The sequence below is a fragment of the Brachionichthys hirsutus genome, unplaced genomic scaffold (genome assembly GCF_040956055.1).
Source record: "Brachionichthys hirsutus isolate HB-005 unplaced genomic scaffold, CSIRO-AGI_Bhir_v1 contig_703, whole genome shotgun sequence".
Classification (NCBI taxonomy): Eukaryota; Metazoa; Chordata; class Actinopteri; order Lophiiformes; family Brachionichthyidae; genus Brachionichthys; species Brachionichthys hirsutus.
Genome location: NW_027180538.1, coordinates 43,226 through 58,091, shown reverse-complemented (window position 1 = coordinate 58,091; position 14,866 = coordinate 43,226). Strand labels below are relative to the sequence as shown.

The window sequence follows — 14,866 nt, the reverse complement described above, 5'->3', positions numbered from 1 at the left end:
TTATCACCAAAAGAGTCCAATTTGAAAGTGTCTTCATTCTAATTACAGCATAAAAGCAGTAGTAGTAGTGACAGTGTTTTAAAAAGAGGTGTCATGCTGCAATAATGGACTGCCTTAAAGCATATGCATGCTTTCCCTTCCATCAGCTGGACATTCATCTACAGGTAGGGCCGCTTTCATAGAAAGCAGGGATATGACATTCCACTCACTGGCAGTGGCTCATCCGTGTCTCTTCCCAGCTACAACGCCAAGTCAGTCTCTTATTCCAAGGACCTTGTTGGACACTGGACAGAAATTAAACATCTTGTCTCCTCTGACGGAAGGAAGAGGGCCTCGTAGGACCTGATTCTTCCAGATTCACTGAAGGCATTTTTTTTTAAAGGGGGGGGACGGACGGACTTGGATTGTGGAATTCCGGGCATCTAACCTCAAAGTTTGTGATCCTTCCATCTCAACGCGACAATCCTTTTTCCTGTCGCCGTCTCTTTTTTTTTTGAGCGATACAGGATGGACCAGGACCTGTGTGATTGTTAATGCCCTTTTCGCCTTACGAAATCGGATCACAGCTTGATATCTTGTGATTCTGACATCTTGGCGAGCGTCTTTTTGACCCGTAGCGCTGTGAGGCGGGAGGCTGGGTTGTGGGCCCAGCATTCTGTCATCAACCGTCCCATCTGTCTCAAACACTGAGAGGATGCAGATTTCTGTTAGGAAGATCGTTCAATTATGTGTGTTTGTGCATACGTACATGGAAATGTCGGATAATTTGATATATCCTACCTCGTCACTGGTCCACCGGTTGGGAAAGGATGGCCGTAGTCTCTTGATGCAGACCACCTCTTTCATATCTTCATATGAAGGGTCTGTGGGAACCAACTCATGGTAGGGCAGCTGGTACTCTTCAAGGATGCCTGCAAGAAAGAAGCAATCTGGGTTGGTGTGCTGTTTGATATTAGCAGATTTGATCAATGTCGAGCCGAACCCCAAGCTGCATCACCATCATTGTGGATATCTTGGCCTTTTAGGAGTTGTTTGTCTTAAAATGGAATGAGAACGTTTATTATATTTACCTCCGGAGATACACCGTCGGGCAATCTCCCAAAGAATCAGGCCAAAGCTGTACATGTCTGCCATGATGTAGGACTGAAAATGACTCTTGTTCAGCGTCTCGTCCAGAACCTCTGGAGGCATGTAGCGCTTCGTACCGACCTTAGTGTTGGGCGGGATGTCGACCTCGTTGGTGTCGCTGCAGTGACGAGAGACAACGGCTTGACTGGATATCACTGAGCCTTTTGAAATCTTTACAATGTAAAAGATCTTCAGAATGAAAAGGGGAATATTTCATTATAACACTCACCTAATGAACTTCACTGCCAGTCCAAGGTCAGCTATACAGCAGGTCCCATTTCTTTTCACTAATATGTTCTTACTCTTCAGATCCCTGTGAGCAATGGCCGGTTTGCCTTGGGTGCCAAAGATCTCGGTGTGGAGGTGACACAGACCCGACACAGAAGAGTAAGCCAGTCGTAGCATGGCTTTATTGTCCAGGGTCGTTGATTTGAGGTAGTCGTACAAGGAACCATTTTCATGGTAGTCAGTGATCAGGAAGAGTTGGGTCCAGGACCCAGTTCCTTTAATATCAGCGGCTATGAAGCCTGTGAATGGAGTAAAGAGCATGACGATAAAACAAAGGATTTGTATTTATTTTTTACCTCCACCAAAGACAGCTTGGATCCTCATGCTCAATTTGATATAAACTGCACAATTGAGTGGGAGGCGGTTATATAGCATCCAACTTGTCTTCTAGTTTACTGCTGGGTGAACTTTTAGCCCCGCCACCTAATCATTATGCATCTCGTGGTGTTTAATTATGCAAGCTTTGTTTTGCAATCTGCTGTTGTCCATTTTATAATTTGATGTGGTGTACAGTCCCTTGACTATAACTGATCAGTGTGGGTGTCAGCAGCCGTGTGGTGCAGCATAGATAGTTGTGAATGGACACAGTCCAACTCCAGCATGTTGTTGTTTTATTTATTTTTAGTAATTATTTTTTGTTCTTACTCCGAAGCTCACAGGATTATCAGGATGGCGGATTCATTCATTTGGAAAATCAACCACCAAAAACATAGCATCCTTCCACCCAGGAGATGATATTTTTGAATTGTAGCAATGGAGCACAGAGACTTGATTTGACGCGGTCATATTTAGGACAAAGTTATATAAAGAGGGCGTACGATTCAAAGGCATGACAAGCAGATGCATTAACCAAAGACAGGGTCCAATCTTACCCAGTATATTGTCGTGTCTCATTAAGACAGTCTGGTAAATCTCACTCTCTCTGGACCAACTGGCCTCATCGGTGGTGAAGAAGACTTTAACAGCCACCTTTTCGCCTCTCCACTTGCCCATCCACACCTCTCCATACCTCCCCTTGCCGATCTGCTTCACCATCTGGATGTGCTTGGCTATTGTTCTCTGCACCTGAAAGAAAAAGATGGTAAGTGGATATTAAATTAGTGCCTTCATGGTGTTTGATCACACAATTAAGCTCAGATAAGGAACACAAGTATCAGAACACACACAATAATAATAGATGTATCTAGTCAACTGTCGCTATCTCCCCAAAATATTTTTAAATGGAAATACACGAGACAATGTTTGATTATGTGGGCTCTATAATGCATCTGTATACAGTAATTTAAGGGCTCTTTGACTGAAGTACACCCATCTTACCAATAGGGGGAGCCCAGAGCCTGAGCCAGAGCTTTGCGACTGCTCTATCAGGTCCTTGAGCGATTCACCAGGGGGGCTGTAGGTCTCATCCTGCTCCAGACCAATAGTGTACCGAGGACGAGACTCTTGACGCTTGTACCTTTAAGATAAGGAATGATGAACTAGCCCTTCTCTTAAAAAACAAAAACAATCAAGACATATTTGCTATGATATGCAATGTGTTCCACAATATGTAGCCAGAAGAGTGAATAAATGTGTTTGATGATGTCATAGTTACCTGAAGTAGTAGAAGAGAATAATGGCAACCAGTATAACGCTGCACACAAGGACTGAGACCAGCAGTGCCATATGGTGGATCTTTGAATCTACGTAGACTGCAGAAAGAAGGATGAGGAGGAGGTGAAAAAAAGTGAGGATGGTTGTGAGTGAATAAAAATAAGATGAGGCAGAGCAAAAGCACAATTTCTCTCTTGCTTTTACTGATTAGGATCTGTAATGCAGAACATAATGTATATGACGTGTACGGCTCGAGCTCAAGAAAGTTAAGCAGAAATCAAATCTAAAACACTTCTGACATTCCTCGTAGAATAAATGAGGGGAAAATTGTGATAATTCTACACACAAAAAAAAGGTCATCCTTAGAAACCACTTGAACAAAGCGATGTACAGTCAATCAAGAACAACTCATATTTCACTCATCAATTTTTCATTTTGTTCTGGCAAACACTCTTTTCCCTGACGGCTCTCGACAACAGTGAGAGGAAGCCCGAAGCCGAGTCGATGAATTATCCTCCTGATCCCCGTGATAGGGTTTCAGATTGATGACTCCGCCCTCGGTGTCGGCTGCTGTGGCCTGTGATTTCCCAGGAAATCTAAGCTTACTGTCTCTCAAACACAGAATAAGAGCCTCACGCGTGCACATAAAGTATTGAGGCGCTGGTATTCTCACGCCACAGAGTAGCCTTTTCAATCTACAGGGCCGGTTGACATTAACTCTCCCGCTACCTTCGCCACGCGAGCTGTCTTTGACTACGCTGATAATGTCGTGATGTTTCTATTTAGGAATCCGTCACAGTTTTTGGCACTACCCACTGTTCATCATTGTTATGGTCACCTGCCAAATACTAGAAATCTTTCTAGTATTTCATGAACAAGAAAAGAGCTGGAAGACACTTACTGGGAGGTGAGAGTGGGGGCAGTGTCGGGTGCAGGTTTTTGTTGCAGTAATCTTGCTCTGTGCAGCATTCAATCAATCGTCTTTGACGCGAGCTCCCCGTGTCCTGCCGGATGAAACAGATTTTTTTCATTACTTTATTCATTTTTATTTTTACTGCTTACTTTGGTTGGTCAGATAAAACAAATCAGTCTCTGGGAAACTGCCATGTATACACATTTCACTATACTGTAACTATACTGCAGTATTTGAAAATGAAAAGAAATCAATAAAGCAACAATAAAGGATGTCGGCAAAATTGTGTCATACAAATGTCAAAAGAAAGTTCTGGCGCATAAAAAAAAGGGGGATATATAAATATATCTCACCCGACACTGAAATTCTGAACCGACGAGCCCCAGACAACCTGCCGTCTGGACCGGTGCCCCTCCCTCCTCCACCACCATGGTAAAACAGTAGCCATCCGTCCTGGAAAACACGATTTCTCTAGCGTGAGCAAAGCAAGCGCTAATTTAATGCCATAAAATATATGTACGCATCGACACTGATGGTGAATGCTTAACCACAGCAGTTTAATTCCCCCACAAGCCTGCAATGCTACCATTGCTCCACTCCCACTCCTCCTTGTACCTGCATGTATTATTGATTGAATCCTCAGGGCAGTGATGATAACAGTGACACCACAGTTGTCTCTGGGAGGACAACGCAGGAGCAGTGCTGCCGCTAGTGTCTTTCCCACTCTCCGCTGCCTCCTTATTGGATGCTCGTAACAGCATGCCGTCCAATATATTGCCTATAAGACAACAAAAAATAAGAATGGAGACATTTAGAGACCGGATAACATTTTTCACACACACACAGAACCCTCTCCTGCTGTTCATTCGACTCCCCATCACATCTACACACTAATTTGTATATTTTCTTTTTTCGGATAACATTTATAAATTGCAAACAATATTTTTACAGAGAGAACAACCATTGCAAAAGTGTGCATATATTATGTTGATGAGTGTGTCTTTACACCGGTGCACACAGCGTCTGAAATAACACCTACTGTATAATACTCATAATAAAAGCATTGTCCTTTTGGACAATGTATTCTGAATGATCAAAGAAGCAGAATCCTCTTATTTTATCAGGTGCCACTCCTCATGCACATCATATGGAGAGTCATCACAGTGACACTCCTTGACAGTAGTCATGGAGGGTAAATGTTCAATAAATGCTCAATAAAATGTTAAAAGTAACAGAAATAAACCTTTGAGCATAGACATCCAGTACTGTGAAATATGTTCACTAAAAGTTTTTTTTTTCCCTCCTCCAACTGATACAAGAATAGAACACAGCTGCTGTGTTCTCTGCACATCCTTTTTCATAAGGACACTGTCACCACTTGAAACTGGATAATGGACGTGTCTTCCCTTCACGGCTCTGGAGATTTTCATTCATTCCAGCATGATCATTGAGATCAGATGCGTAGCAGCTGCAAGCAGAGCTCGTCCTTCCTGACAGAAGTGAACCACAAGCAGATACTCAATCTGTTCTCTGACTCCAATTTCAACCTTTTATCCTCAAACACATTTTTATAGCATATGTGCAACTGGGCAAAACTGTTATAATATAATACACATCCCAAAAATATACAAGCTAATATACAAACTTACTGTCACACAGTATTTTTAATGCTTGACTGCAATAACATCGTTTGATGCTCATTAATCCACAGACTTAGGAACACAACTAATATTATTAGAGAGAACCAAGCGACTGAAGCTTTTCTGCTGGGTTACATTGAATGAGCAGTCCAATAGATGAGGTGGTGCTGCTCATTCATTGGCTGTGATACGAGTCTGTCCTGACACCCTCTGTCGACATAGGACTTTTTATTACTCATGCAAAACCTGTCTTTCTTTCATTAATAAAGTGTGTGCGATGTCTGCTTCACAGCACACCGTTTCCTCGCTTTGAACAAAGGAAACTATGGATAAAGCATGACTTTGGAAAATTCTTTCCACCAAGCAAAGTCATTTGTCACGAAGCAGTTTGGTTCCTAAATGTGTCTCTTGTACTGACAACAATGCCACCAGAGAGGGCTGGTTGGGTTTAAAGGGGTCACAGTAACAATTGACCGATTTGAGAGAAAGGGAGCGAGGAAGAGTAGGAGGGGGAGAAGAAATGGGGATTAACAAACAAGAAGTGACAGAGCTGCAGGGAACTGGTGGGCAGTGTAGCAGCACACAGAGGGACAGAGCAGAGGCCACTGGCCTGAGCCCCCCCCCCACCCCCACCCCCTCCCATCAATCCATCCATAATGCTCGCTCACTTTGTGTCTCACTCAGAGGCAAACCTCGCTCAAGCAAGAAGTTTTCAGAGATGTGAGTTTGTTTTTAGTATTTAATTTTGTAGAAATGTCATTACAGGCTAGGAGTAGCTCTACCAGTATTTGACACCCATATGGTGTTCCATCCTGGTTTGTGTCTCCCAATGCATGATCCATTCTCATTCTCTCATCGATCCCGACTTCTGCATGAGCCTAGCCCATCTGTCAGTGGGCGGGAGAGTGACCGAGGTCAAATCTTCTACTGTTTTGGAAAAGAAAAAACACGCTGACCCCGCATGTTCCTCGTATCTTATCCAACAGAAAATGAAAATCCACTCCATGGAGACAGAAAAAAATGATTTAGTCTTCAAGATGCAAAAAGAATATGCATATGCGTAGATTCTGACTGAGAAATTATTGAAATAAATTGCATTGTTTATATGGGTAAAGAAATATAAGGCTAAGCTACCCCTGTAAAAGCCTTAAATTACCAATGGAGAGCCAATGCAAAGCTTACTAAGTACCGCTAATGTCACAACATGTCACAAGTCAAATGAGCTGCGCCCTGAAACTGGTAAATTCCCACCGACTAAAATGTTTTAAGCTCTTTGACCAGCATTGCCGTCCAGACACCAGTCTAACCTTCCAGGTGTATCCTCTGGGCTTTCTCCGACTTGATGGGAGGATACAGGGGCTGCTGTTAAACACACAATCAACCGCCATCGCCCCCCCCACAAACCCAAAATAAAGCTCAATGGGCCCACTTTTAGAAGTCCTTGCCTCGTGCAAGTTGAAATACAAAAAGAAAAGGCGATGGCAGATATTGAGATTGATCTGCTCAGAGTTGCAGCGAGGAAGACGACGAGACGAAGGCAGAGCATGTCGTGGGAGATATTCATTAGTTATCCTGGCCATGTCAAACAAGGCCTAGCAGAAAGGCCCATGTAAACATTACCCACCTCCCCTTCCACTTAAGACTCGCTCCTTTGACTACGCCGCTCCCCGCCGCTCCCCGCCGCTCCCCGTCGGCCCCCATCTTTCCCCTGAGTAGTAGTTTATCTTGCCGGTGTTTGACAGTGCCATCGGTACAGCAAACCAATCATGGCAGGCTCTTTCTTTTTCTTTCTCAGCTCTCTCTCTCTCGGCTTCCATGAATGTCCGGTGCCAGGTCTTTATCTCCGTGTTCTTCTTCCTGCCAATGTTATGATGAGTCAAGTCATCCCACATTTGCAGGAATGTCTTAACGAACCCCAGTCTGTAATCTGGAGGGTGGGAAACTTCGGTCGTCAGTCTCGCTATTTTGACTAGACTTGCTTTGAAATTCAAACAGTCTCAAACTGTTTTTAGTTTTATCTAAACTATATATTTTCATCTGTAGTTTAACTATGGGATTAACAAAATCAAACTAGCTATAGCCGTTTTATTAATCATTTTGTCTTGTATTATGTTTGGTAGATAAAAGAAAAAATCAAACTCCTTGCACTTTAAAGCTCAAGTTTATAAGAAGGATGTGTTTTTTGACACGGCTACGAAAGTAAGTAGGATTATCTTAAGTAAATGAAGTATGCATGTGTGATTATAATTTAAAACTGTTAATAAAGTTTGAATAATTAACCTGTTGTTTTCTGAAAAGCCACTTAACCCGGTTACTCCTGACATACTGGATTCAAAATCATATAGAGAAACTGAAAAAACAAATGTAGTTGATATATGATATACAAAGGGGATTCTTACCCGGCAGGGAATGGCCCTGAGGCGGGGGTGATGCAATCGCTGTTAGCAAGATAACTCAAAACGTTCTGGGCAGATCTTCATGGAATTTTCAGGAAATGTCGAGAAGGTTACCAAGATTACATTTTGGTGGTGATCCAGAAGAGATCCTGGATTCTGGATCACTTTGAAATCTACGTTAACATTGCAGTCAATGGAGCTTAAAAATGTGTTCGCCAATATCTGATTATTGACCAATGTTTATAGAATTTGACACAGTCATGTAGGGTGGGGGCCTCTCTCTCACCACCGACTTTTATCTGGATTGGATCCAGAATGACATTAGGAAAAAATATGACATTTTAACATTGAAAACTCCATTTATGGATTCAAAAATCAGTTAAAAAATAAAATAAAATACACATAAACTCTGAATAACTTTTCATGGTTGGTGTATAAAGACTCAAATAATTATTTAGAACCTTTTAGTGATGATCCAGATCACCATGTGGACGGTGTAAATCCAATTATGAGGGGAATGAGCTGCTCGGCAGAGGTCTGCGCTCTCTGAGTGCTTTGTTTTTACAATAAAACCAACACAATGAAACCAGTGAGAGTTCAGGTTGATGAAGTTGCTTTCAGGCCTGAGGTCCTCCAACACAGCATCATCAACAGCTCTTCAAACATTCATTCATTATGTCTCCCTGATGAATGATGCAGTAATGAGCCAGTGCCAGCCTTTGGTTATACAGCTGTCACCTTCCAGCTTTATGCTGGTGTGTGTGTGTATTTCTTTTCAAGTGGATGAGTTGCACAAGTATTCAGAAAGTTTGAGTTCATTTAATGAGATACAAGGAAATGATGCCGGAAGTGTGAGAGAGGAACATGAAGAAAAGAGTGAAAGGACACCAGCTGGTTTTGCCTCTTCATCAAAAGCTCATTTTCTCCTTCTCAAGGCCATCTGTGGCCTCCTACTAACAAAACAACAGATATCAAGTCAGACACTGCCCGTCTGACTCGATCAATAAATAGGCTGTGACTGCGTAATGGAAGCAATCCAGATGCGTCAGTTTCAAATCCAGCTCTGGAGCCTTTTCCTGATATGGCTTTATGATACAGGATAAAATGCATTGGCCATTAAGACAACAATGAAAGCCACATATATACTAGGCAAGGGTAAACTGCTTTTGAAGGTAGCATTGCACTCAATAAGCAACATTCAATGTAAATAAAAATGGAATTGACAGGATGCAGAAATATTACATTTCCTGAAGTTCTACTCAACTGCTTAATCTGATTCCTTTAAATATAAAATATACAATGAAGTTTAGCCTACAATTACATTTTGTTCAGAAGTAAGCGGTATTCACTTCTACCTATAGAAGCTCCATTAGTGGCTTCTTTAACATTTGTTCTCCCTCAATGCTCTTTATCTTTAACAAATGTGCGCAAATATGTTAAACGTTGTCGTCCCAGCCACAGACCAAAAGCAGATCCACTGCCTTCAAGCACGTGCTTCCAAAATTATTGTTCCCCAGAAACACCTAAAACTGAGTCTGAGATCCAGCGACCAAACAGCATACTTGGACTATGACGTGTGTACACAACAGAGTAATATGGAGCGTCGGGTTACAGTACACACACACACACACCCATGGTCCATTCAGACTTGGAAGATATTTTTACCATACTGGACATGCTATTCCCAGACTATCATCATGTGATTCATTGTTTCACCGTGATGGCATGCAAAACATCATGTCCATAAACCTTTAAACAATAGTCACACAAGCCAAGTCAATAGTTTCAAACTGCAACAGTGTGTAATGTGCATGCTAAAAAATGGTTGGTGTATAAATATGCCAACAACAATGTATAACCTTTTATAACCCTAACCCATATACCATCCTTTTTGTACACTCGTGGCCAGAAGTTTTGGGTCACTTAGAAATGTCCTTATTTTGAAAGAGAAGCACAGTTTTTCAATGAAGATAAATTTAAAACTAATCAGAAATACTCTCTATACATGACTAATGACTATTCTAGCTGCAAACATTTACACCATCCCTACATCAAGTTTAAAAGCTACTACTAATTTTAGATTTGGTCCTCAAAGAGAGTTCGATGCTTATTGGGTAGTTGGATGCAAGTCTGTATATTTCTGAGGTAATAGTGATTCAAGTTACACCACATAGCAGCAAATGCTAGGCCAAGGTTAACTGAGCTGCTTTGTTAGTTTGTAGTGACACAACACGCACAATATCCCAGCTCAAGTTGGAACGCCAAGTAATACAGGCTGATAAGAAGTGCTGGAAAATGTGAAACTTTGTGTTCCAGGTGTGTTCCAGGGTAACCTTGAAAAACAGAAACAATCAACATAAAAAAAGTTGTTTGGTTGATTTTAAATTAAAACAGTTCCTCTGCTGGCGCCAACAGTTAATTTACAACTTGTGAAAGTCAGTAAAACCGAATAATGAGTTTGGTTTCTTCAGGGTTTGAACTTCTTATCCCATCACATGGATGAGAATTATATATATAATAATAAAAAAAAAAAACTGAATCCCATTCAGCTGTTTACTGGTGTTTGCTTCAAATTATTAATTATTAATTAAACAAAATACAGAACAGCATAGTGTTAAGATTATTATTATTTACTATCATATCACACATTCACAGCCAGGACAAATTTCCAAATGCAATTTCATTATAACAGGGATTCGCTGCACCTTTTCAGACGAGATACTCTACTTCCCAGTGAGCTAAACGCTCGGCATCCGCACCTTCATCCAGTGGTGTGTATAGTTACTGCATCAGCGGCAGAATGTGTGATAAATATAGTGGATCCTGGGCTCTGCCAAAAAGCTCAAAAGTGTCAGGGCACAGCTCCACCTCCATGCACTGATGTGTAATCACTGTTGCTGGCTGGATTCACATCGCACACAATCATTCTCAAACAGAACTAATAGCCACTGACAATAATTGCTCGGGCTGAACGATAAATGAATGAAATCTGAATTTGAGACGTCCGGCGCCGAGAATGAGAACAAATCTATGGGCAGTTGAGTGCCTCGCTGTGTGCCTGTGGGAGCACAGAGTGTTGTTGTTGTGCGTGTGTGTGTGTGTGTGTGCGTGTGCAAGTGAGTTAGTGTTTGAGAATAGATGGCTGGCTGATGGTGTTAACATTACAGCTGCCATGTGTTTATTTTCCAGAATGCTGGTGCGTGGCGTCTCGGTCATCTCCGCATGCTTTAACAGTCCCTTTCCATCCATTCACAGCCTGTGTGTGTGTGTGTGTGTGTAGAGTGCGTGTCTGTTGTAGGAGGATATGCAAGTATTTCACCTTCAAGTGTGTGTGGAATGTGGACAATAATGTGTATTTGTGTGACATCTGTGACAATAATGTATTTCTATGTGTGTGTAAGTCCCTGCGTTGTGTTGTGGGTCTCTGTGTGATTAGCTTCCCATTAGCTAAGCCACATATATCACCCATTTGTGGCTCCAGGCCTCTTCTGTACTATCTCACTGGACAAACATGCTGTCAGCTTACCGCCCCCCACCCCCCCCCCCCCCCCCACCCCACCCCACCTACACACACACACCCATTATCTCAGATCCCAGCAGCGATTAGGTAGCTATCACACCGTATGATTATTGTGTGTATTGCAAAGCCATTTGGTGAAACGCAGGGACACAAATGACCCTAAATTACTGCCTGAAAAGGCGGCATTACCACATCTTAAGCAGCTGCTTCACTCACTTGCATCGTCTGAGTTCATTTTCCTATGATAATCTAATGCACAGAACCAGAGTCATGCCTAGAAGGTCAAAAGATCAGGAGGTAATTGATTTCAACTTCACTCAAAACATGACAGGCAGTCTCTGTCCTAAAGCAGTGAAGGTGTCAGCCTTAAACAGTGAAATCTAAAAGAATGGCTTAAAAGAGGGTTGTTAAACGCAGCTATGGAGTACAATTAAGTCACTGTACCGCTTCCTAGTTGAACACAAAGTTTTAAAGGAGGATGGATTCCAGATTGATCAATTGTTCCTAAACTCCATTTTAAATCTTCTGAACAAATCAACCTCCTCTGTCTATATTGAATATTTCTGCATGTCGCATGCCGTACCAAGTGACATGTCCATAATGGTGAGTAGTTCCTCTCTCCTTGCCATTGTTAGCCCATCCCCACGTTCCAGGGGCTGAGGTTGGTGAACAAATGAGAATGATCTGGAGGCGGGGCGTGGGTGCATGGAAAACTCTGAGCCCTTGTAGTGGGACCGCGGCTGCGGCAGCAGCTTTGCCTTTCTTTGCTCCGCTTCACCTGCTATCTGTCCATCACTGCATTGTGTGGCGGCACACTGTAGTAAGAGCTCTCCAGCTCACACCATCACAGGACTGTGCTCACGACAGCCATTACAATGTCGCAGACCAAACTGTAACTACCGCATCGGCTCTTAAACCACTGCCAGACACTGTACAGGAGCTATTACAGGTAACAATACGATCAATTTTGCTCCAGCGCAACGTTGAAAGGGAGATAATTTATTTGGGCTGCAGTATCTATGCCTAAATGGGTAGATTCAGGGTTCAAACGCACAAATAGATGAATAATAAAAGAAAGAAACCTTCTTTTTTAACATGAAATAAAGTTCCTTGTCTTAAAGATGATATGAGGTACACACACAAGTATGGCCTATTAAAAATCCTCTCTCTCACTCTCTCTCACACACACAACTTCCCGTGCTCCAGCTGTGTTGTAAGAAGTCGGGGCCACACCGGTAATCTGACTGAGATAGAAGTTAGTGAATCGGTATCCATTACAGGATGTCACACCCATGCATTTTAAACCCATCGCGTCCCCTTACCGTCCACCTTTTAGAGGTGGTTTCAAGATGACCTTCCTTCAAGCATACAACACAAGAGGCATGGTTTTTTCACCAAACCCCTACATAGATGTTTGGGTCCCTCAGCTCACACACCTCCATAAAGCAGACTGGGATTCTGTAGAAAATTCCCAAAGTTCATACAGTGAAACTAAAACTGTGCGAGTTTGCTGTATTTAACAACATTCTGCAACACCTCACATGCATCTGTGTTTGAGCTTCAATGCCGTGGGATCAGCAGCTCTAACTCGACATATTCCGTCAGGAAGCTATGACACAGAGGAGCGCAAAGCAGCACCATCAGTTTGAAACAGTGAGTCAGCTCTAGCAACTTCTGCTTCTCTTTTCAGAAAAATGCCCTTATTTTGAAATGTCTCAATTGGCTTTACACAAAGATATTGGTTTTGATTTCCTTAGCACTTAGTCGCTGTAAAAAGACTTAACTTTCTAAACATTTTTAATGCATCCTTTTCATCATGGATGTACGGCCTATTGATTGTCCAAATCAGACAACACTCAACATTGAGAGTTGACAACTGGTCATTTCATTTGCCATTGGGACAGTTTTCTGTCCTTGTGTGAAGAAAACATCGTCTCAGTGAAAAATGAAATCATCAAGCAGGTGTTCAGTGAAACACACACAGTGAGAGAGAGAGAGAGAGAGAGCGAGAGAGAGAGAGATGCCTGGCCACCAGCTTTATGAAAACCAAAACAGATCCCTGTGAAATGTTTAAAGGCAGTACAACTCAAATGAGCCAGGAATCCTTACGCTTAATACTGGGTAAGTGTTTGCATGATATTTCAGGCAAAACCTTAAAGTCTGCCGACAGCAACAGAGTCTCATTAGAGGCAGTGATAAAAACAAAGCAACTGGCAGAGCTTTGTCTGTGAAAGCTGATACAGCAGTGGTTAATTCCACCAAGGACAATGAAATGTAAGCTATCACGCTCACTCCTCACTTCCCAGAACTCACATTGAAGGCTGCAGCCTGGCGTAGGTGGAAGGTCACAGAAGATCTGTGTGTGTGTGTGTGTGTGTGATTTATTTAAGTGTGCGATTTCTTATTCTTTCATCTCTCTTAAGAACAAAGAACACGCCGTCCTTTACTCCTTACCGAACGACAATTGCCTTGCCGTAGGAAAACGCTGACCTTCAAACAGACATAACACCTCTGCTGTCTACTGACTGCCTAAAGCCTGTAATGACTCCAGCTCACCTGTGACGAAAGGGCCAGGAAACACTAGCTGGCGAAGTCTAGACTTCCACACACTCGACAAAGCGGCCATGAGCTGAGAGTGGGAAGGAATAGGGTCAGTAATACAGTTGGGAGGAGGCAGCTATAGAGGATGACATTGAGGCACAAAGTGCACTGAATGAATTCCGTTCTCACTTACGGCTCCATCTTTTCCTTAATATGATTTTCGAGGCAACAAATATTTGTTGGAGTCGCAGATGAATCTACGGCCAGGACAATCAATCCTCTCTGTATCAACCAATGAATGAGCATATTTCTGGCCTAATCATCTACGAGTCGACCAATAAATGAGGATGATGCTAAAAAAAAAAGCCTGAGGAGAAATGCTATTTGAATACAGTTGTAACTTCATTTGGAGCTGCTTGTGCACACACAGTTCAACTGCAATGACTTAATTGCATTTAGGGGGGGGGGGGTGATGCACTCAAGGTGCTTACGATCTTGGCATTTTATTGAAGCCAATCTTTCTCAGTTGATATGGATACAGGAGTAATGGTGAAAAAAATAATAACCCAAAGCTGCTTGTGTTCATCTTTTGACTTGAGAGCCTGGAATTTTCTTCATCAAGAAATCTACATTTTAATTTTTTTTTCTCTCAAAATCAAAAAGCACTCGGCTATAGCAGCAATGATGGATGAAGTCTGGAGACATCTGCTCTCAGATAATTAATCGGTGAACACTCCCATCTCAGATCAAGGTGGCAGATTAAAGTTTCACTGGTGTGTAAAGGGAATGATATACATGAAGTCATGGTCTGTGGCCCTATGCGACTGTTGCTGCAGAACAAAAGTGC

General features: G+C 42.3%; 1 protein-coding gene across 1 annotated transcript; it reads right to left on the bottom strand.

The window, feature by feature from the left end:
- Window positions 1-560: 560 nt before the first annotated feature.
- On the bottom strand, window positions 561-4,692 carry LOC137915868 (bone morphogenetic protein receptor type-1B-like). Its single transcript, XM_068758987.1, has 10 exons — window positions 4,538-4,692; window positions 4,276-4,375; window positions 3,911-4,013; window positions 3,011-3,107; window positions 2,734-2,872; window positions 2,289-2,481; window positions 1,358-1,655; window positions 1,071-1,246; window positions 781-911; window positions 561-686 (listed from the first exon to the last, which is right to left on the bottom strand). The coding sequence occupies exons 1-10, from the start codon at window positions 4,681-4,683 to the stop codon at window positions 561-563; spliced, it is 1,509 nt and encodes a 502-aa protein (XP_068615088.1). The 5' UTR covers window positions 4,684-4,692.
- Between the last annotated feature and the right edge of the window lie 10,174 nt (window positions 4,693-14,866).